This window comes from Capricornis sumatraensis, chromosome 11, assembly GCF_032405125.1.
Source record: "Capricornis sumatraensis isolate serow.1 chromosome 11, serow.2, whole genome shotgun sequence".
Taxonomy (NCBI): Eukaryota; Metazoa; Chordata; class Mammalia; order Artiodactyla; family Bovidae; genus Capricornis; species Capricornis sumatraensis.
Genome location: NC_091079.1, coordinates 20799059 through 20820001, shown reverse-complemented (window position 1 = coordinate 20820001; position 20943 = coordinate 20799059). Strand labels below are relative to the sequence as shown.

Sequence of the window (20943 nt, the reverse complement as noted above, 5' to 3'; positions counted from 1 at the left end):
TCCCCTCCCCTGTGTTCCACCGGAAAAGTGTCGGGCCACCTGTGGGCCTCCCCCACCCCTGCCCGGGCTGCCGGGAGCTGCGCGCGACGCCCCCGCCCCCTTCCCGGGGGACCAGACTGAACCGCGGCGGCTGGCGCTGCGCGGGGGAGCGGGGCCGGCGGGCGGGGCCCGGGCGCCAAGCCGCGCCTCTCGCGCTCGAGCACCGCCTCTCCGGCCGGGACTGCGGGCTGCGGCGGGCTCCGGCTCCCAGGCAGTTTGGGCTGCGCCTCCAGGCCGGGGAGCTGCGTCCGCTGACGGTAAGTCAGGGCCCGGCCGGCCCGGGCGGGCGGGGGCGCGGGTATGGGGCCTTCCCTGGCGCGGAGAGGGAGCGGGCGAGTGGGGCGCGGGGCAGGCGGGAGGAGCCGGCGGGAGGAGCTTGCGTGAGGGAGGCTAGGGGTCGCGGTTGCGAGCGGCCCGGCCCCAGGGCTCGCCTGCCCGCCTGGTTTCCCCGCTCCCCGGCCCTCCCCTATATTTCCGACGGATGAGGGCGGGAGCGCACGGAGACTGCAGCGAGCGCCCTCCGGGGCTGGGTAGTCCAGGGTTGCGCAGGCGCCGGGGGCCCATCGCCCAACTCTAGGTTCCCCCACGACCCCTCACGTGGAAACTGGGGAGAGTCAGCCTTCCAGACTTGAGAGCTGGGATCTGGGCGGCTGGCAGGAAGGAGAGAGTTAACTGCCCTGGAGGGTGACCACGGGACGGGAGCCTGCCACTGGAAGAGGTGAAAGCCCCTTGTTTGGCATAAATTATGCAAGCACTGGAGATGCCTAGGAGCCCACTCCCTGCGCTGGGCCGCCCTTCCTTCCCTGGGGCCCAGGACCAGCTCCTACATCTCTTGCCGGCTCAGAGTGCCAGGCTTCGCCAGAGGTCAGCCCGGTCCGTGCGCCTGGCGGAAAGTGCACAGTCCGCGATTGGCCGAACCCCACCCCCGCAAACCCACTGGCTCCTCTCAGGGCTCCCTTGCGCTTGCCCCCACTAGTGTGGATACGTTAGTGTCCAGTGCCTGGACTCAGCCTGCTTGGGGTGGGGGTGGGGGAGCCTGGCAGCAGTCAGTGATGATGCTTGCCGTGCCAGCCGGGGCCGGCGGCTGTGGGCACCAGAACTTCCTTCAGGACCGCTCGGAGCTCCTCTGGCGGGATTCTTACTTTATGGAGGAGCAGACCGAGACTCCTTCCTCCCTGAACTGCCTGGATCCGGGCACAGGCCCCAGGGGGGCCTTGGCGCTGTTCTTGGACATCTGCGGCTCTTTCTCTGCGCCCCAGGACTTCAGGCCTTGCCCAGAGCTGGGCAAGAGAGACTTGAAGCCCATTCTCGGAGTCTCCGCCAGCCCCTCCCCAAATCTGTCCTCTCCTTGGCATTCTCCTTTCTCCCAGTGCCTAGGAACTAGCGCCCTCCCCCACCCACAGCTCTCCCCTGCAGAAAGCACCAGACTGCTCCTCCCACACCAAGCCTGAAACAGAAGTCCAGAACCCCGGCTGGTCGCATTCTGAGAGCTTTCTCCACCCGCTGCTAAGGATCTTTGCCCAAAGGAGTGTCCTGGCCAGCCCCCAGGGGCTCACCCCCGTCCCCTGAGCCTGGGCCTATTCCCACTGGGGTGACTGGTGGCACACTGCTGGGTCACCCTGAGCCCCCTCCCCCCTAGCCACCAAGAGCAGCAGATGCTTCTGGGGTCCTTGTCGTCAGTGCTGCCCCTGGACAAATGGGAGAGCCCTGAGCCGGCTCCCCCAGCACAGAAGCTGCCGGGGCGGATGCTCAGCTAGATAAGCCCTATGCCCCCAGCCCAGCTCTGGGACTCCATGGCAGGCATGGAGCTGGTCCCATGGAAAGTTCTGGATGCAGGTCAGCTAATATTACCAGCCACCATCCCTCCAGGGCCCTTGAACTCGAGAAATTGATAAGAGGCCAGACGAAAATTCCAAACAAGGCTTTATAGGTGCTGGAACTGCAGCACAAGGAAGCGAAAGCAAGAAGCAGGTGCCCTCACCCGCTCCCGGAGAGGAGCTGCTTCGGTCCTGAAACGGAGTGACAACAGGGGCGGGTCTGGGGGGGGAGGCAGGAGGCATAGTTTAGGTGGTCAGTCCCACTGCTTGGTGGTGCTGTGGGGGTGGGGGGTCCTGAACACCGCCCTGCTTGTTCTCCCAGCACCTCCAAAATGTAGTTTGTTTGTGACTTCTTGTATCTTTTTGCCCAAGGTGTGCAAGGGCATTGTTATTTTTAGTCACTTACAGTTTCTTTGTATTGTGTTGCTCACTGGGACGGTTGTCCAGGTGTGAGCACTCTGGTAGAGGATCCCAGGTCCTAGCCTGTCTCACCCACACTGCCAGGCCCACAGGCGGGGCCCACTCCCTTGGCCTCCCTTTCTGGGAGATTCTGAAAAGCCTAATGAGTTCCCTTATCTGACCTCTAGCCCCCCTCTCCCAGCAACAAGTGCCACAGACTTGGGGAAGGGTGTCAGCCAGGAGTCTGTGCTGAGTGAGGGGTGGGTTCGGAATGAAGCAGAAAGACCGTCTGCACTCTGGCCTTGCTTCTGGCACCTCCCGCCCCCCCCCCCCCCCCATCTACAAAGTGGGGTCGCCAACTGTTCCCCAGGGCCAACAGCTCTGACCCCACTGGGAGAAGCAAGGCCTGCCCCCCAGCACGCCATCTCTTTGGAGCAAGGCTGACTGCAGCTACCTGAGAGCCCAGCCAGACGCCTATCCCTCCAGAATGAAGGTCTTCCTGCCATTGCTGCTGGCTGCCCTCCTGGGTGTGGAGCGAGGTGAGGTGCCCCAGGCCCCAGGCCTCCAAGCTGGCCGTGGCCGTGTCACTGGTGCCACTCACTGCCCCCCCGCCCCCCACCTCCCCTGGAGGCCTCAGGCCTGCCCTGACACTTGGACATCACTGGAGCCCCTCCAGGGCCAGGATCTGGTGTCCTTGTCCTTCCGGGTCTCCAGCCTGGGGCCCACATGCCATAGGGGCCCCATCAGTGCCTGTGCAAGAGGGGGTGCCCTCGAGCCTCTGGGTCAGGGCTGGGGGGGGCCACTGGAAGACTCCTCGACATGAGACTGCGTCCCTCCCCTGCAGCCCACTCCCTGGTGTGCTTCACCTGCCAGGATAAGCAAAGCAACTGGGACTGCCTGAAGCCAACCATCTGCTCCGACACCGACAGTTACTGTGTGACGGTCTCTGCATCCGCCGGCCTCAGTGAGTGCGGGTGCTGGGCGGCCAGGCTCCCTCCCATCCCCCACCCCTCCTCCACTCACAGCCTCATTTCCGGTGGTGCAGAGAACGTGGTGAGCTTGGGCTACTCCCTGTACAAGTTCTGCTCCCCGATCTGCGGCTCCACGAGCCTCAACCTCGGTTTGGCGTCCATGGACACATCCTGCTGCCAGAGCTTCCTGTGCAACATCAGCGCGGCCGGCCGCGGGCCGCGGGCCAGCGCCCCCGTGCTGGGCCTGGGGCTCCTGCTCAGCCTGCTGGCGGCTCTGCTGTGGTTTGGACCCTGACTGCCCAGCCCAGGCTCCCAAAGCTCAGGAAGGAAGGAAAGCCCAGCCCCAAGAGGATCTCAAAGCCACTGCCTCTGACTCCTCACCCTGCTAGTCCCACCTTCTCAGCCCTGGGTCCCCACAGGCAGGCCTCGCCCCTGTACCCACAGCTGCCAGCTCCCCTTACCTCCAGGTCAGCCTTGCTGGGGGAACCTGGGAATGGAGCCTGAAAGTCTGGGAGTCAGAACCGAGTCCCAGGGACACTCTGGGAGGGGCTCCTAATCCCAGGCCTCCCTGCCCCCAAGTGCCGAAGATGTGCTGTGTGCAGAAGGTGTGTGGTCCATGCGCCCAGCTGGGCATGTGTGAGTGTGTTTGGGGGAAGGGTGGGGGTCGGAAGCGTGTCTGGAGCCCCAACCGCCAGCACAGAGCCCCGGTCCCTGGTATCTCTGCACATGTCCTTGTCATTTCACTCACTTAGAGGGTGGCCTTTGGGGAGACAGGGCTTCCCCTGTTCCCAGGTCTAGACTACTGACCCAGGAATCTGCTCCCGTCCCAGATCCCACAGCTGCCCACCCCCTCCCTCCACCCCACTCTCCTGCTGCTTTGTTGCCTCAAATAAACACGTTTCCACCCTTTCTGGCTCTGCTGTGGCCCTCAGCCTGAGAACTCCCTTCCCGTCGGGGTCCTAGTGAGGGGGGCAGCAGAGCTCCCGAGCCTCAGGTGTAAAGGGATCTGACAGTTCCCTGTGATGGGGCTCTACCCTGAAGCCCACTTGGAGGCCCTTGGGGAGAGGGGTCACCCAAGTTCACAGGTAGCTGCCCTCAGCTGGGTGGGATCATTTGATCCTCAGGACAGGACTGGACTGGACAGGGAGACTAGGGTGGGGCAAGGGAGGTGGTCAGCCCAATTCTAGGTGGGAGGCAGGACCCTACAGAGGGAGGGATGGGACTGGAAGGGAGGAGACCACCCCACACGTTCTGGGACTTGGGTAGGGCTATCTGGGCCAGTTGGGCTGCAGAGGACACACAGCATGGATGGGTGGGGGGAGGCACACAGGAGCTGAGTAAGGGGGAGCAAGGCCCCTGTCCCAGGGGTGTGTGGGAGGGACTCCCCTGGAGAAGGGCTGAGGTGCTGCTCCCTGAGCTCATGCCTACTCCCCGGCAAGCCCCACCGTGGTCTTCGGCCAGCCATGGACCCCCAGGGTCTGCAGTGGGGCCTGAGTTCTAAGCCAAGGGGATTCTTTGATTAGGCTGGTGGCCCAGGAGCAGGGGATCCAGGACTGCAGGGTGGTGGGAATGAACACAGCAGAGCTCGGCCCGGGCCGTCTAGGAGCTCCTATGTGCTTGGGTCCAAAGCCCAAGGATCACTGTGCAGCAGGGGAGGGCAGTGGTCACTGCGGGGCTCAGGTTCTGGCCCATGTCATGGGCCCTGGTCACGGGGCAGGTGAGCAGCTTTGCACAGACGGGCCCTGTGACACCCACGAGGGCAGTGTCCTCATTGCCACCAAGGACGACTCCAGCCAACACTTGAGGGTGAGCACCAAGGCGATGATAGAGCTCCAGGGAAGGGCAGGAGGAGGAGTCTGCCCTGAGAAATCGAGGTGGTCCAGCAGGATGGGGAGGGGAAGGAGATCCAGGCCCAGCCTACATATTGTGGAAGGATCTAGAAGCACATTACAGCCGTCTGGTTGAGACTCTGGGGTTGGTAAAAATGTCGAGATTCATTTAGGGGCCAGACCAGCATTAAAAACCAAAACAGGAAACAAAGGAGAAGAAATCAGAGTGTCCCCCAGGAATGCTGGTTACCCCTGGAGTCCTGAGCCCTAAAAGCAGAAAGCTCAAGGACTTCCCTGGTGGTCCAGTGGTGGAGACTGCACATCCACTGCAAGGGGCACGGGTTTGTTCCTTGGTTTGGGAACCAAGATTCCACGCGCTACCCGGTGCGGCAAAAAAAAAAAAAGCAAAACCAGAATGCTGCTCCCCACCAGTCCAGTTCCACAAGGATTAAATTGCAGCCATCCAATGGGGAGAACAGGAGGAAGCCTTCTGTGTTTTGGACGTGCGCCCCTAGATAGCTAAGATGTGGGTCTAAGGAAAAATTCCAATGACCCCCAATTCTTGCATCTTCCCATGCGTAGAAAGCACTAAAATCATTAACATGAGATGTCTGTCTTTTGTGGTTAGCTGTAAACTACCTGGTGCGAAGAGCCAACTCGTTGGGAAAGACCCTAATGCTGGGAAAGATTGAGGGCAGGAGAAGGGGATGACAGAGGACGAAATGGTTGGATAGCATCACAGACTCATTGGACAAGCTCCGGGAGATAGTGTAGGTGTGAGGGTCACAGGCAGGAAGTCCAGGGGCCTGGAGGAAATAGGCAGCAACTGTCAGACATTTTTCTCTCTCGCTTAAGCAGCAGGAGGAAGCAAACTACAAGTGTCAGATTTTTTCCCTTCTCTATACAAAATTAAAAGGGGGTTTGTTTTTAAATTCTGTGTTGCCATGATGATATCTGGTTCCAACTGAACTGAACTTTTCTTAAACCTTGAGCTAACCAATGCATTTTTCTTGTGGAAATGTGTTCCTTAAGCTATGTTAAGTTATGTTAATGAACTATGTATTTACCCTAGACTCTCTTCGAGTCGGTTCCACCTATGAATCAGAACCAATAATGACTCAACAAACCAGTATGTTTTACTCATACAAATGTTCTCCTAATCTGTGTTAATGAAACTATATATTTGTATGGAAATCTGCCTTTCTTCAAGGTTTCTACCAATCGTTTAATGGCCTGGGATGACTCACCTGGTGGCAATGTTATCTCAATGCATGTTGTGGGTGAGGGGCCTGGTGCCACGCTCTGAGTTCTGAGACATTTCCTTTCTCTAATTAGCAGCCTGCTAGTAGGTATGTGTAAAAGGAAATGGCAGCCCACTCCACTGCGCTTGCCTGGAGAGTCCGATGGACAGAGGAGCCTGGCGGGCTACAGTCCATGGGTTGCAAAGAGTGACTGAACAACGACAAGAGTTGACTGCCTGTATTTCCCAATTGAAACAACTCATGTAGATCCGACTTCTCCCCTACCTTTTCAGAACATTTCCTTAGAGCTACTGAGAGGCCATCTCCCAGGCTAGAGTCCTCAGCAAAGTCCCGGAAAAAGACTGAAACGGTGTAAGCAGGTAGGTTAGGGAGTCCCTGGAGAAAGAGTCAGGAATGGTTTTCTTGACATAAGAAAAGCCATGTTGTGATCTAAGCCTGGCCACAGAGCTTGCCCTTGAACATGGTCAGTAATCAGTGGTCTTCAGGGGACAAAGGAATGCTGAGACAGAGGAAAAGCAGTCAAACAAGAGTGCGGTGATAATGTAAAGCAGGGTCCTGGTTCCTCCTCAAGGGGAATACGTGATAATATGTCTCTGAGTTCTGCAGGGCTTCCCGGGTGCCACTAGTGGTAAAGAACTCACTTGCCAATGCAGGAGATATAAGAGACTCAGGTTCTATCCCTGGATTGGGAAGATCCCTTGGGGAAGGGTATGGCAACCCACTCCTGCATTCTTGCCTGGAGAATCCCATGGGCAGAGGAGTCTGATGGGCTACAGTCCATAGGGTCCCAAAGAGTCAGACACGACTGAGCAACTAACACTTTCACTTTGGGCTATGTCATCCTTTTAAAGCTTGCGCCCTGCCCACTTCCCTCCTGTTTTGAGACCAGCAAGGCTTGGCAGTGGTGGCGAAAGGGACAGAGTGAAGAAACGAAGTAGGTGATTAAATAGTTACTCCCACTAAGGGACCATAAGTAAAGAAAAAAGTATGGGAGACCTCTGTAAGCTAATGATCACTCAAGAAAGCAGGCTTGCTTAGCAACAAACCACACAACAGAAGCACAAGACATGTCCCCAAACAATGGCGGAATGAGACCCAAGTCCTGTTAAATCGACTTTAAAAAAATGCACAACGTGAGAGTTTCAAGTGAAGTTTTGTTGAGGGCACAATGAGGACTGCAGCCCAGGAGACAGCACCTCAGATAGCTCTGAGAAACTGCTCCAAAGAGGCAGGTGGGGAAAGATCAATATATATGTGATTTTGGTGAAAGGGAGATCCTGCAATCAAGCACATATTTTTGTAGGCTTCACTAGTCATGAGAGGCAGATGTCACCACAAGGGAATTTAGTGCTTTTCCAGATATGAGGAGATGCAAGAACTGGGTTGATAATATCAGCTCCGAAAAACATCTTACTGAAGACATGCCAATTTCCCGAGGGTACAGAATGCCTCATTCTTGATCTCCGATGTAAACTCCTTCAGGGAGTGTTGGAGGTCAGCGGCCACAGCAGCACATGCTTTAATCCTTGGAGACAGCAAGTGCCACTTTATAGTTGACAGTGACCGCCCTTTTGGCCTTTTTGCACATTTCCATAGCACCAGGACAATCCCAGTTCAACAATGTAGAAACAAGAAGACTTCCCTGCCAGACATGGAGGAGGAGCTGGTGAGGAAAGTTTGACATCTACTCAAGAATGAGTAAGAAGATGGCCTTTTTTCCCTTCCCAACTTCTTCTACAATATAAACAATGTAGCGCACCCAGCCCTGATGGCAGTGCCCTGCCCAGTGGCCCACACTAACAAGCCGTTGCCCTTCCTGTCCCTCTGCCTCCCGTTGGAGTCCTTCTGCACTGAAGACCCCACTCTTGACCGAGTCCTGAAACACAGGCCAGGCCAGAGGAAGATGCCCAGCTGGACATGACCACCACAGTCAGGAGACACCGGGATCCCAGGGGCAGACGGCAGTGGAAGGACAGCTGTGTAACCAATGCTCTATTCCCACGCATGCTAACCTCAGCTTTCATCTCTGTGCACAGACTATTTTGCAGGTGATAATAGTCTGTTATTACTCTACCCACAACTACACAGCGAAATGAAAAGCAGGGCTCAGAGCCTCCTGGTGACTGTGACCCTGGAGACCTCCTGGAAGCAGCGGATGATTCTCTCGATTCCTGCTGCCCCTCCCCCATTGGGGGCGGCTAGGAGGCCCAGACTCTGCAGGAGTGGAGGGAGGCTGCGTGGGGCTGGGCGGGGGAGGGGCAGGAGGAGGAGCCCAGGGCTCTGAGTTTCCATTTCCCACAGCCCGAGAGAGAGACGGCAGGTGGGGAGGGGAGGGGCAGGGGAGCCCCAGGAGCGGAAGGGGAGGGGCGGGGAGGGGAAAGGGGGCATCTCTCGGGCTCTGCTCAGGACTTTCTCTCCCTCCCACCTCCCTCATCTGCCCAGGCGCCGCGCTGTCCAGTCCAGGCACACTGTGGTCAGGTGTCCAGACTCCCCAGTCTCAGCGCTCAGGAGCCCATGTGATGCCTGCGTTTCCCTGCAGCCATACTCAGCTCCTTCTGGTCCGGCCCCGCCCCCTCGCCTGCCCCTCCCAGGGAGCCCTGAACCCGCTGCCTGCAGGGAGGCGGACAGTCCTGCCCAGCATCTGGCCCCCTCCCATGATGCCTGTTTGGTGCCCACAGCCCATGCCAGGGAGGACTCAGCGTCCCCTCCTCCCTAATCTTAGCATCACCTGCATTGCCTTGCTGCTGCTCACCTGCGACTTCCAAGGGCCCAACCTGCTGGCTAGGGCCTCTCACTCGAGGGCTGTCTCGTGACCCCGGATGTCCAGCAGCTATGGCTGGACCTGACTTTGTTCTGCCCCAGCTTTCAGAGTTCCTCTGGCCCCTACCTGGCTCCCCTCGGTCTGGGACACACCAGACTGTCCCCTGGGCTGGTGACTGAGCCAGAGCATAGTGGGACTCCCCTCTCTGAGCCCCGACCACGGGCACTTTCTAGGACCCCTGAATAAAAAGGAAATAACCTCAGCAGAAAAGACCCTGATGCTTGGAAGGACTGAAGGCAGGAGGAGAAGGAGACGACAGAGGATGAGGTGGTTGGATGGCATCACTAACTCAGTGCACATGAGTTTGAGCAGGCTCCGGGAGTTGGTGATGGACAGGGAAGCCTGGGGTGCTGCAGTCCATGGGGTCTCAAAGAGTCGCACATGACTGAGGGACTGAACAACAAGAAGCCTCAGCAGAGGGTGCACTGTGGGAGGACAGCCCCCTGGGGAAACCCATGACAGTCCTGGGAAGGAAAGCATTTGAGGTCTGGGTGCCAAGTGCAGGTGGCGGGTGCTCTAGGTATGGGAGCTGCTGGGACATGGGTTAGCCTGAAGGTCCATCGAAGTAATGATGCTGCTTTTTAATATGCTGTCTGGGTTGGTCATAGTGAAGGAGGAAACAGACAGAGCTGGACTCCATCTTGGGCTGGCTGCGAACATTAGGCTACATCCTCCCAATGGACTCTGAACTTTGTGCCCTGGGTCTATAGAAATGGCATACCAGGGACTTGCCTGGTGGTCTGGTGGCTAGGAGTCTGGGCTTCCGATGCAGGGGGCGCAGGTTTGATCCCAGGTCGGGGAACTAAGATCCCACATGTGCAGTGCGGCCAATAAATAAATATAATTAAAAAAAAAAAAAAGAAATGGTATACCAATGGAAAACCAGATCCCCAGGTAAAAGAGCCTCAGGACTTGTACTTGGACTCTCTGTTGCCTAAAAGAATATGCTAATTATCTCTGTAACAGAACAAAGTGGTAAATTCCATTATGTTTATCGGGATGTGACCGCAGGCCTATTAGTAAATGTTCACTGTTTATCTAGCCTTGTGACACATGAATCATGGGTTAACTTTGATCGTATCTCTCTTTTACCTTGTCCAGACTAGTTTCAAGGAATTTGGGGAGGTGGGTTTGAGCAAATACACTTAAGGTCTATAAGATTGTCACAAAAACTGGTCAGGGTCTTTGGCTAAGAGGAAACTCTGCCCTGGGCCCACCGGTGTAATAAACTGCACTCCACTATCTGCATTGGCCTTCTGAGTGAGTTTGTTTCCCGGAACGCGTGGCTATAACATTTCGTGCATGGGCCAGGAAACTCCTCACTTTGAGGAGACAAGTCTCATTTGGGACTACTCCGAAGCCTTGTGACTTGAATCTTCTAGAAGGGGGAAGACGCCTCGCCCTTCTGGAAGGATTCTGCGTCTCAACGGCCGGACCTTTCACGTTAGCAGGTAGTGGACAGCAGCAGGGAAACTGAGCGCTCAGGTGAGGAGGAACCCACCCGTCAGGGTGGAAGAGGGGGCCTGATCACCCCCCTGGGAGGGACTAGAAGGGGCACAGACCCACAGGGGCCTGGAATAGGCAGAGGGCGATTGCTTTGTACACAGGTCCACAAGTGTGCTAGGGCTTAGGAAGGAAATTTGCAAAGGTCATTTAGGAGGTGTGTCCACGCCATCTCAGGGAAAATTATTACCAGCGATCGCCAGGGGATTTTTAGGATAGGAAACTTTTCCCTATATGCTCATATTCCCCTGGAGGTGTCCCGTCTGCTGTGAAATTCTTGACCACCTCGGAATTGTCAGGCTAGAAGGAGAGGGATACATAAGTGAGTATGAATTGGCTTTTCCGGAGACGGCGTGGGACATGGGATATTTAACCCATCTATGTTTTCATCTGCACCTGATCAAGCCCACCAAGGCAGAACAGACTTTAAGGGAGAAACAGTCTTGGACCACGTGGTGTTCTGGTTCAACCTTGCCGACAGGCAGGTGAAGACACCCCCTTCTCCCTCTGGGATCTGGCAGGATTTGGACAAGGATGACCTGCCCCTCCCCCATACTGGATGACGATGCACCCACCGGCCCTGTGCTCCACCGGGCCCGGAGGCCGCCTTAATGCCCGATCCAGGGCCAGGTGAAGTTCCTGCAGCAGCCGCTGCTCCTCGGCCAGCTCTCCTGGAGGTCGTAGAGCTGTCACCTTGGCAGGCTCCGATCCTGGTGACAGAAGCCTCTGGCCAACACTTCCAGGAACTGGCTCCAGCTGAACTGCCCAAATTATACCCTCCTCTCCCGGTGAGTACTGATAGGAAGGGGAGGGAGCCCTTGGAATTAAGCAGAGACTACACTCTGCCAGTTCCTCTTATGTCAGTTCCTCTTTCCACCCTTATAGCAGAAAGTGAAGAGGAACTAAAAAGCCTCTTGATGAAAGTGAATGGGGAGAGTGAAAAAGTTGGCTTAAAGCTCAACATTCAGAAAACGAAGATCATGGCATCTGGTCCCATCACTTCATGGCAAATAGATGGGGAAACAGTGGAAACAGTGTCAGACTTTATTTTGGGGGCTCCAAAATCACTGCAGATGGTGACTGCAGCCATGAAATTAAAAGACGCTTACTCCTTGGAAGAAAAGTTATGACCAACCTAGATAGCATATTCAAAAGCAGAGACATTACTTTGCCGACTAAGGTCTGTCTAGTCAGGGCTATGGTTTTTCCAGCAGTCATGTATGGATGTGAGAGTTGGACTGTGAAGAAGGCTGAGCGCCGAAGAATTGATGCGTTTGGACTGTGGTGTTGGAAAAGACTCTTGAGAGTCCCTTGGACTGCAAGGAGATCCAACCAGTCCATTCTGAAGGAGATCAGCCCTGGGATTTCTTTGGAAGGAATGATGCTAAAGCTGAAACTCCAGTACTTTGGCCACCTCATGGGAAGAGTTGACTCATTGGAAAAGACTCTGACGCCGGGAGGGATTGGGGGCAGGAGGAGAAGGGGACAACAGAGGATGAGATGGCTGGATGGCATCACTGACTCGATGGATGTGAGTCTGAGTGAAGTCCGGGAGTTGGTGATGGACAGGGAGGCCTGGCGTGCTGCGATTCATGGGGTCGCAAAGAGCTGGACACAACTGAGCGACTGAACTGAACTGATGCTCTGCCAGAGAGCTGGAGGGAACGAAAGAGGACAGACAAGAGATTTGCAATGCTAGCTGCTGCTCTGGGAAAGTCTATCTCGGGCCCTCTGGAAAACCTCCTCTGCCCCAGGGACAGGACGGTCCTTCAACCGGTCCCAACGGAGGCCCTGGACCCCGTTACAGCCAAACCAGTGTGCCCGGTGCTAAGGTTTTGGCCACTGGAAGAATGAATGCCCTAAGGCAAGGAAGAAGAGGAAGCTCCCACAGTTGTGGGGCTTGCTGACTTTGGAAATTAAATAGGGCTGCCGGGGCTCAGAGATATCAGGTCCCCGAGAGCCCATGGTAACCTTAGAAGTGGGGGACCAGAACACTGACTTCATGGTGGATACAGGAGCAGAACTGTCGGTAGTAACAAAACCTGTGGCACCACTGTCCAAAAAGACTACTGCTGTAACTGAGGTATCGGGAGAAGAGATGATTAAATCGTTTTGCCAGCCCAGAAAATGTCAGATGGGGGGACACCAAGTGATTCATGAATTCCTCTACATTCCTGAGTGCACAGTACCTCTGTTGGGAAGAGACTTGCTCTCCAAACTAGGAGCACAAGTGACTTCCTCCCCTGAGGAGAGGCCCACCTTCCAGATGGGCACTATGACTTATTTGCTCTCTCTCTCAATACCACCCCAAGATGAGGGGAGGTTGCATGAGCCTCCCAAGGAAGAACCAGATGGGCCGGAAGAGCATGAGAGAGAGCTAACTCAATTATTCCCTGAGGTCTGGGCGATAGACAACCCCCTCTCCCCCCAGGCTGGCTAAACATCAAGCCCCAGTGATAATAGAACTCAAACCAGGCACTATCCTGGTTAGAAAGCGCCAGTACCTGCTACCGATAGAGGCCTGGGCCGGCATACTGCCCCACATCAATAGATTGAAACAAGCGGGCATTCTAGGAGAGTGCCAGTCGGCTTGGAATACGCCAATCCTGCCAGTCAAAAAGGAAGGAGGACAGGGCCATAGGCCTGTACAGGATCTCAGGCTAGTCAGCCAGGCTACTGTGACTTTACACCCCACTGTTCCAAACCCCTAAACCTTACTTAGCCTCCTCCCACCGAGGACTAAAGTTTATACTCACCTAGATCTCAAGGGTGCCGTCTTCTGCATATGCCTCGCCCCAGCATCACAGCCCACCTTTGCCTTTGAATGGGAAGATCCAGTCGGGGGCACCAAGCCACAGCTCACCTGGACTCCCCCACAAGGGTTTAAGAACTCCCCAGCCATCTTTGGGGGAAGCCTTGGCTTCTGACCTGGACTCATTCCATCCAAAAGAGTATGGATGTTGGCTCCTACAATATGCGGATGACCTGCTGCTGGCTGCCGAGACCAAGGGAAAATGCTGGGAAGGGACGAAAGCACTGCTCCAGCTGCTGACGGGAGCAGGTTGCTGTTGCTGCTGCTGCTGCTAAGTCACTGCAGTCGTGTCTGACTCTGTGCGACCCCATAGACGGCAGCCCACCAGGCTCCCCCGGCCCTGGGATTCTCCAGGTAATAACACTGGAGTGGGTCACTGGGTGTCAAAGAAGAAGGCACAGATCTGCAAGGAGGAGGTAAAGTATCTGAGGTTTGTTTTAAAGAAGGACACAAGGTTCCAGACCCAAGTTGGGTCCTATATACTGACGGCACTAGCCTGATAAAACAAGGATGACGGCTGTCAGGTTAGCCAAAGCGGAAGGGGCCATCAAGACTGAAAAGGGATGGTGGGAATTGCCAAGTGGCAAATTATTGGTACCGGAGGAGCTGGCACACACTCTGGTAAGCCAAACACACCAAGCAACCCACCTAGGCCATGCTGCCTGCTCACAGGTTAATGCTGCCTCTCGGGTATTCGGACAAAAACCTCCAGGTATTCAGCTGAAAGGCACGCTGCCCTTTGAACACCTGGGAGTGGACTTCACTGAAATGAAACCTCACCGACACTACCATTACCTGCTGGTCATGGTATGTACGTTCTCGGGACGGGTAGAAGCTTTTCCTACCTGGACTGAAAGAACATCAGAAGTAGCCCGGTGCCTGCTTAGGGAAATAGTTCTCAGATTTGGATTTCCTGCCAGAATTGGATCAGACAATGGCCCGGCTTTTGTAGCTGATTTAGTACAACAAGTAAACAAAACTTTAAACATCAAATGGGAACTGCACACTGCATATAGGCCCAGAGTTCTCAGATGCTGGAGTGAACCAACCGGATATTAAAGAGACTCTCCAAGTGGATCATAGAGACTGACTGCTCCTGGGTGGACTTGCTTCTGATGGCTGTGCTCAGACTCAGGATGACCCCACAGTCCCAAGGCTGTTCTCCATAGGAAACTGTGTATGAGAGGCCCCCTCCCATAATAAAAGAGGTGTCAACAAATTTGCCTCAGGTAAGGGGAAACAGGATTTCACAGCAGATGGAACTGGGTAAGGTAATAAATCGGGTAACTAAGTTTGTACAAGAAAGGGTGCTGTTCCCCCTTGGGGAACAGATTCATGAGATTACGCTTGGTGACCAAGTATGGGTCAAAGATTGGAAACCTGATTTGCTAGCCCCTTGGTGAAAGGGCCCTTATGTTATTCTAACTACCCCACTGCAGTTAAAGTGGCAGATATTGCCCCTCGGATCCATCATACGAGGGTGAAGAGAACATACCACGCAGACCAAAAAAATGCTGAGTGGACTGCACAGAGGGACCCCGCTGACCCTCGAGAGACTAAGACCATCCTTAAGTAGGAGGAAAAGAAGGTCCTGGATGAGCCCCTTCAGGATGAAGCCGCACAGTCAACTCCTGCTGCTTGGCCTCATCAACGTGCACATTCTTACGCCAGCTTCCACAACAGCTCCATCTGTTGGGTATGTGGGGCTCTGCCTCTTGTCTGTGACGGATGGACTTCCCTGGTGGCTGTCACCGCTCTGCCAAGGAGATTTTAAACCACTCTGCTCTTCTCTGGGACACAATCATAATCTCTCCCTGCTCTCTGGGTATAAGTCAGACCTACAGTCAATAGACTTAGGTCATAGGGTTACATTTTATATAAATTCCAGTGTAACAAGAGCCTAACCTACAACAACCCCCAGTAAATCTATCTTATTTACATGCTAGGTGGACAAGATCTGTGTTTCAGTGGTACGAGTATATTGTTGCCTTATTCATACCCTCTATAAGGACAACAGGTATTAAAGTAGAGGCCTTGACTAATTTCACAAAACAGGCCCTCTTAGATAGATCAAAAGCCATCCAAGCCTTAAATGAAGAGCAAATCCAGATGAGAAAAGCGGGAATTCAAAACAGAATGGCTTTGGACATACTCACAGTTGCTCAAGGAGGGACCTGGGCTATAATTAAGGTTGAATGTTGTGTATGCATTCCTGACTTATCTGGCAATGTATCAACTGCTTTAGATGACATGAAAAACCAGGTAAAAGCAATGTTAAATGAAAACATTCCTTTGTGGACTTCGGTCCTATCTTGGGTGAAGGACGATTGGTGGAAAACTATATTTACCGTTGTTATAGTTGTCTTGATAGTTCTGCTTTGTGGACCCTGACTTTTACAATGTATTCAATATATCCTTATGAATGATGCTCATAATATGAGTTAAGAGCATCATGACGGGGGAATGAAGGAGGAAACAGAGCTGGACTCCATCTTAGGCTGGCTGCGAACATTAGGCTACCAGCATGGTCACCCTCCCAACGGACTCTGAACTTTGTGCCTTGTGTCTATAGAACTGGCATACCAATGGAAAACCAGATCCCCAGATAAAAGAGCCTCCGGACTTGTACTTGGACTCTCCGTTGCCTAAAAGAATATGCTAATTATCTCTGTAACAGAACAAGGTGGTAAATTCCATTATGTTCATCAGGATGTGACCACAGGCCTATTGATAATTGTCCACTGTTAACTACCTAGGCTTTAGGCATATGAATCTCGGGTTTACTTTGATTATATCTTTCTTTTCTTTTCTTCAGACTAGTTTCAGGGAATTTGGGGAGGTGGGTTTGGGCATGTACACTTAGGGTATATCAGGTTTTCACAAAAACTGGTCGGGGTCCTTGGCTAAGAGGAGACTCTGCCTTGGGGCCACCAGTGTAATAAACTGCGCTCCACTATCTGCATTGTCCTTCTGAGTGAGTTTGTTTTCCGGAACACTTGGCTACAACGATAGCTTTTCTCCCATGGAGCAAGCATCTTCTCATTTCATGGCTGTAGTCACCATCTGCAGTGAATTTGGAGCCCGAGAAAATAATGTCTGTCACTATTTTCATTGTTTCCCTATCTATGTGCCCTGAAGTGATGGGGCTGTCTTGTGAGTGTATGCTCCTCGGCTCTGTCTCGTCACAACAAAGATTTGGAGTGGCGGACATTAAAGTCCCCCTTGGCGTGTCACAGCTCTCGGGTCTTGGACAGACCGTGTTATAGCTGTCAGGTCTCTAATGGACTGTGTTATAGCTCTTAGACAAATCAGTGTTACAGCTCTGTTTTATTTAGATAATAGCAGGGAAATCCATCTTCGAGGCGTGAGGGCATGTCGACCTAGAGATGCGAAGAGAAGAGAACCCCAGCGCGCGGGGGTTGGGGTGGGGGAGCGAGAGAGAGCCTTGGCTCCTCTTTTTATGTGTTTTCTCGCCCCCGGGCCTGTCCTATGTAAACTGGGCCAGCCAGGAGTGTTGTTTGTTTCACCTGAGGTCCTCCCTCTGGTCCTCGACCTTCCTTTGTTCTATTTTCACCGGCTTTTCTCTTCCTTATCTTTTAGCCACCGCCATTCTGGACTCTGTTTCCCTATTCTAACTACCTAAAGGGACCAGATGCCTTGATCTTCATTTATTTGAAGGTTGGGTTTTAAGCCAGCTTTTTCACTCTTCTCTTTCACTTTCATCAAGAGGCTCTTTAGTTCCCCTTCACTTTCTACCTTAAGGGTGGTGTCATCTGCATGTCTGAGGTTATTGGTATTTCTCCTGGCAATCTTGATTCTGTTGCTGCTGCTGCAGCTTCTAAGTCGCTTCAGTGGTGTCTGACTCTGCGACCCCATAGACGGCAGCCCACCAGGCTCCCCCATCCCTGGGATTCTCCAGGCAAGAACACTGGAGTGGGTTGCCATTTCCTTCTCCAATGCATGAAAGTGAAAAGTGAAAGTGAAGTCACTCAGTCGTGTCCAACTCTCAGCAACCCCATGGAGTGCGGCCTATCAGGCTCCTCCGTCCATGGGATTTTCCAGGCGAGAGTACTGGAGTGGGGTGCCATTGCCATTGGGAGGAAGCCAGTTCTGACTCTACGTTGGAAACTGTTTCTTTGACTTGATTTTGTTGCTTTTGTTATTATAATGATACTTAATGGCTTGCCTGGAGGACCCTGACCCCCTGCCCAACTATAAACTGAAGTGCCTTTGTTCAGCTTGAGAAGGAAATGGCAACCCACTCCTGTATTCTTGCCTGGAGAATCCCAGGGATGGGGGAGCCTGGTGGGCTGCCGTCTACGGGGTCGCATAGAGTCAGACACGACTGAAGCGACTTAGCAACAGCAGCAGCTGCAGGAGAGAGAATCGACCTTGCTCATCTGTGAATAGCAGAGATTAACACAGCCCTTCCAAAGGCAGGCCATTCCCTTGGAGCTGTTCCGCAAGGCTGAAGACCCTTTCCCTTTGCTTCCCCACTGCCTCTCCCTCTCTGCTCTGCCCTTTGACTTCAGTTCCTTATTGCGTCTTTCCCTCTGATCTATAAAAGAGCCTGGCATCCAGACCCCAGTAAGATGGTTATCTTGCGGTGCTAGCCTGCCGTTTTCTCGGTCAGCTGGCTTTCCGAGTAAAGTCCTTGCCTCAACACCTCGGATTCATTGGCCTGTCGTGCAGCTAGCAGAGGGTGCTTGGACCTGGTAACGCTTCTAGTAGCTGGCTTCCTCCTGAGGGCTGGAGGGGTCATCCCCCCAGGACCACCCCCTTTGTCTCTCCCTCAACCCTCAGGTCTTCTGCTGACAGCCCCCCATCTCAGGCCACATAGGAAGCCGAAGAAGCCACTGGGGACACAGGTGGCCAGAGGAGCAGGCACGTGAGCCCGGGATTGGCTCTCCCTGGGAAAATGGCCCTGAGCTCTGCCCACCCCCAGGCCCGATTTTCATCTGGGCCCCCACCCCCACCACCAACACACACCACACACGCGCGGTCCCAGGGTCAGGACTTGGAACATGGATAGCCCCCTCAGGCCTGGGCTGGGGGTGGGCAGGAGAGGGGCTCAGAGGCTGGAAGTGAAACCTGTATATGGTGGCATTGGGGCCCGTGTGAGGAAAGCAGGAGAGACTGCATCCTGAGGCCTGTCATTCCTCTTAAAGACAGGATGTGACCTGGGCCTGAGAGTGAGGAAACCGTTGCTAGTGAAAACCAGGTTTCCTGGAGGCTTCCCTCCCTAAAGGTGACAAAGGGAGATTGTAGTTGTGGCCAGGCTGCCTGTCAGGTTAACCAGAGACATCCCCGCTTGGTGTGTAATCACTGTTCATTCCCCCTTTAATCTTGTTTGTTCTCTGAGCACCTACTTTGTTTTGAAACTCAATCATATGCAACAAAGAGGTTGCTAACATGTAACCAGTCGCGTAGTGGGGGATATGAAACGGGGCCTCTCAGAAACATCAGGGGCCTTGTTGGGAACTGATCCCCGTTGGACCTGCTGGCTTAATAAACTGTACTCCGCTGCCTTGAGTGTCCTCCGAGGTGTGTTTTGTGACTCTGGATTCCACAGCAGTGTCATTTCAGGGGGACTCCGAAGAGCCCCAGTACCGCAGTCTCTTATGTCTCTGTAAAGAGATTCAGTGAGAGTAAAGTGGTAGATACGTGATTTACTAGAATAGGACAGTTGTGAGGCTTACGAGGAGGCAGGCAAGAAATGCCATACCCCAAGAACTTAGTGGGCTACAGTTTTATAACCAAAGGAAAAGTGCGGTGGGGGAGAAGACCTTCTTTTTCTTGAGTAGACTTCATGCTTCCATCATCAGCTCCTCCTCCAGGTTGAGCAGGGGAGTTTTCTTGCCCCTGTGTGGTCAAGCCAGGTCCACAAATTCTTGTTTTGTATGTGTTCAAAGACCATGTCCTAGGGATCATTAACGTACTGAGCTCACTGGGCAGGACGTGGGTCTCATGCGGCCATTGTTTTATCGTATGGGGGCAGGTCTCGTCCTTCTGTTGCGTGGTTTTGTGGTTAAGCAAACCTACTTTCTGGGGTGATCATTAACTTATAGGGGTCTGCCATATTTTTCTGGGCTTCCCTCATAGCTCAGACAGTAAAGAATCTGCCTGCAATGCAGGGGACCCCAGTTTGATTCCTGGGTCGGGAAGATCCCCTGGAGAAGGAAATAGCAACCCACTCTAGTCTTCTTGCCTGGAGAATCCCATGGACAGGGGAGCCTTGTGGGCTACATACAGTCCATGGGGTCGCAAGAGTCGGACACGACTTAGCAACGAAACCACCACCACATTTTTCTACTTACAATCCCCTAGTGGGATTAACTATTTAATCACCTATTTTGTCCCTATAAGTAGGGTGGGTTCTGGCGGCTCTCATCCTACTGAACCCAGAGAGGGTCTGACCCCCTCCTCTCATTAATCCCTAGAGTGGGGTAGGAGGAAAGAAGCAGCTCTTGGCAACTCATTGGCATCCTTGGCTGCTTCTCCCCAGAGGAGTGGGCAGAGTCCCGCCCTCCCCCTGAGGGTGTCACAGGCGCCTAGAAGAGACGGGGTGCAGGGGCTCCCCACTCCGGGCGAGTCCCTGCACCACCACCATATCCTGCACCCAAGCTCTCCTTGCAAGGCGCCCCCAACTGGGAGCAGACCTCCCAGCTCGCTTCACTGGCTGGCGCCTGAGTTACCCTGGGAAGGTGGCCTCACTCTCTCTCCAGTGGGGTCTCAGATCTGTGACTCCGGTTCCTCCGTGGTCCACTGGACCGGCCCTCCTCCCCGGAGCCTGTTAAGAGCTGTGGTCCCTGTAGGAGGAACCCTTGTGTCCGCAGGAGGGGAGATAGGTCAGGGGAGGACAGGGATGACCTGGGCCACGCTGGGAGGGTGAGCGCCCAGCCCTACCTCCTAGGGTCCTCTTGTCCACGGAAAACCAATCAACAGTCTTTCTAAGACGAAAGAAGTTTAGTGGAGCTGTTGCAGGAAGGCGGACTCCTTCCAGGGCCCGAAAATGGGCTCTTGTCTAACACTCGGAAGTGAATTGTCCGAGGAGACACATGTGCTGACAAAGGACCAGACCCAGAGGCTGCAACTGGGACCCTTTTGTCCCTGGTCTCCTCCTGACGTGGACAACTGGCCAGAGTGCCTGACCGGGTAAGGAACAAGAGACTTTATTGACCTCTCTCCCTTCCTTCTCTCTTTCCTCTCCTTAACCCTTCCTGTCCTTCCCCGTTTTTCTAGTCCCCCAGTCCTGGATGCAGGAATCTGGTCGAAGGGCCCTCAGCCTGAGCTGAGGATTGGAGACTGATCACCCCCTCTTGGCAGAGAACTCGAATTCTGGTTCTGGTCTGGTCTGATTTCCGGTAGGGCCGAGTTCCAGTCCTCCCTTCTCTGGAGGCCCAGGGAAAAGTCCCACAACGCCTGGGTATCTGCAGGTGGCAGGAGACGTCTGTAAGGCCACCCCTTTTGCCCCCCGTCTCCCATCTCCT

General features: G+C 54.2%; 1 protein-coding gene across 2 annotated transcripts; it reads left to right on the top strand.

Annotated features, from left to right (window-relative positions):
- Positions 1-229: 229 nt before the first annotated feature.
- Positions 230-4116, top strand: LY6E (lymphocyte antigen 6 family member E). Of its 2 annotated transcripts, none has more exons than XM_068983931.1 (4): positions 230-296; positions 2626-2794; positions 3100-3219; positions 3301-4116. In XM_068983931.1, exons 2-4 carry the CDS (start codon positions 2743-2745, stop codon positions 3519-3521), a joined length of 393 nt encoding a protein of 130 aa, XP_068840032.1. In that variant the 5' UTR covers positions 230-296; positions 2626-2742; the 3' UTR covers positions 3522-4116. The 2 variants fall into 2 exon arrangements, with proteins under 2 accessions (XP_068840032.1, XP_068840033.1); XM_068983932.1 differs by lacking the exon at positions 230-296 and adding an exon at positions 646-757.
- The last annotated feature ends 16827 nt before the right edge of the window (positions 4117-20943 follow it).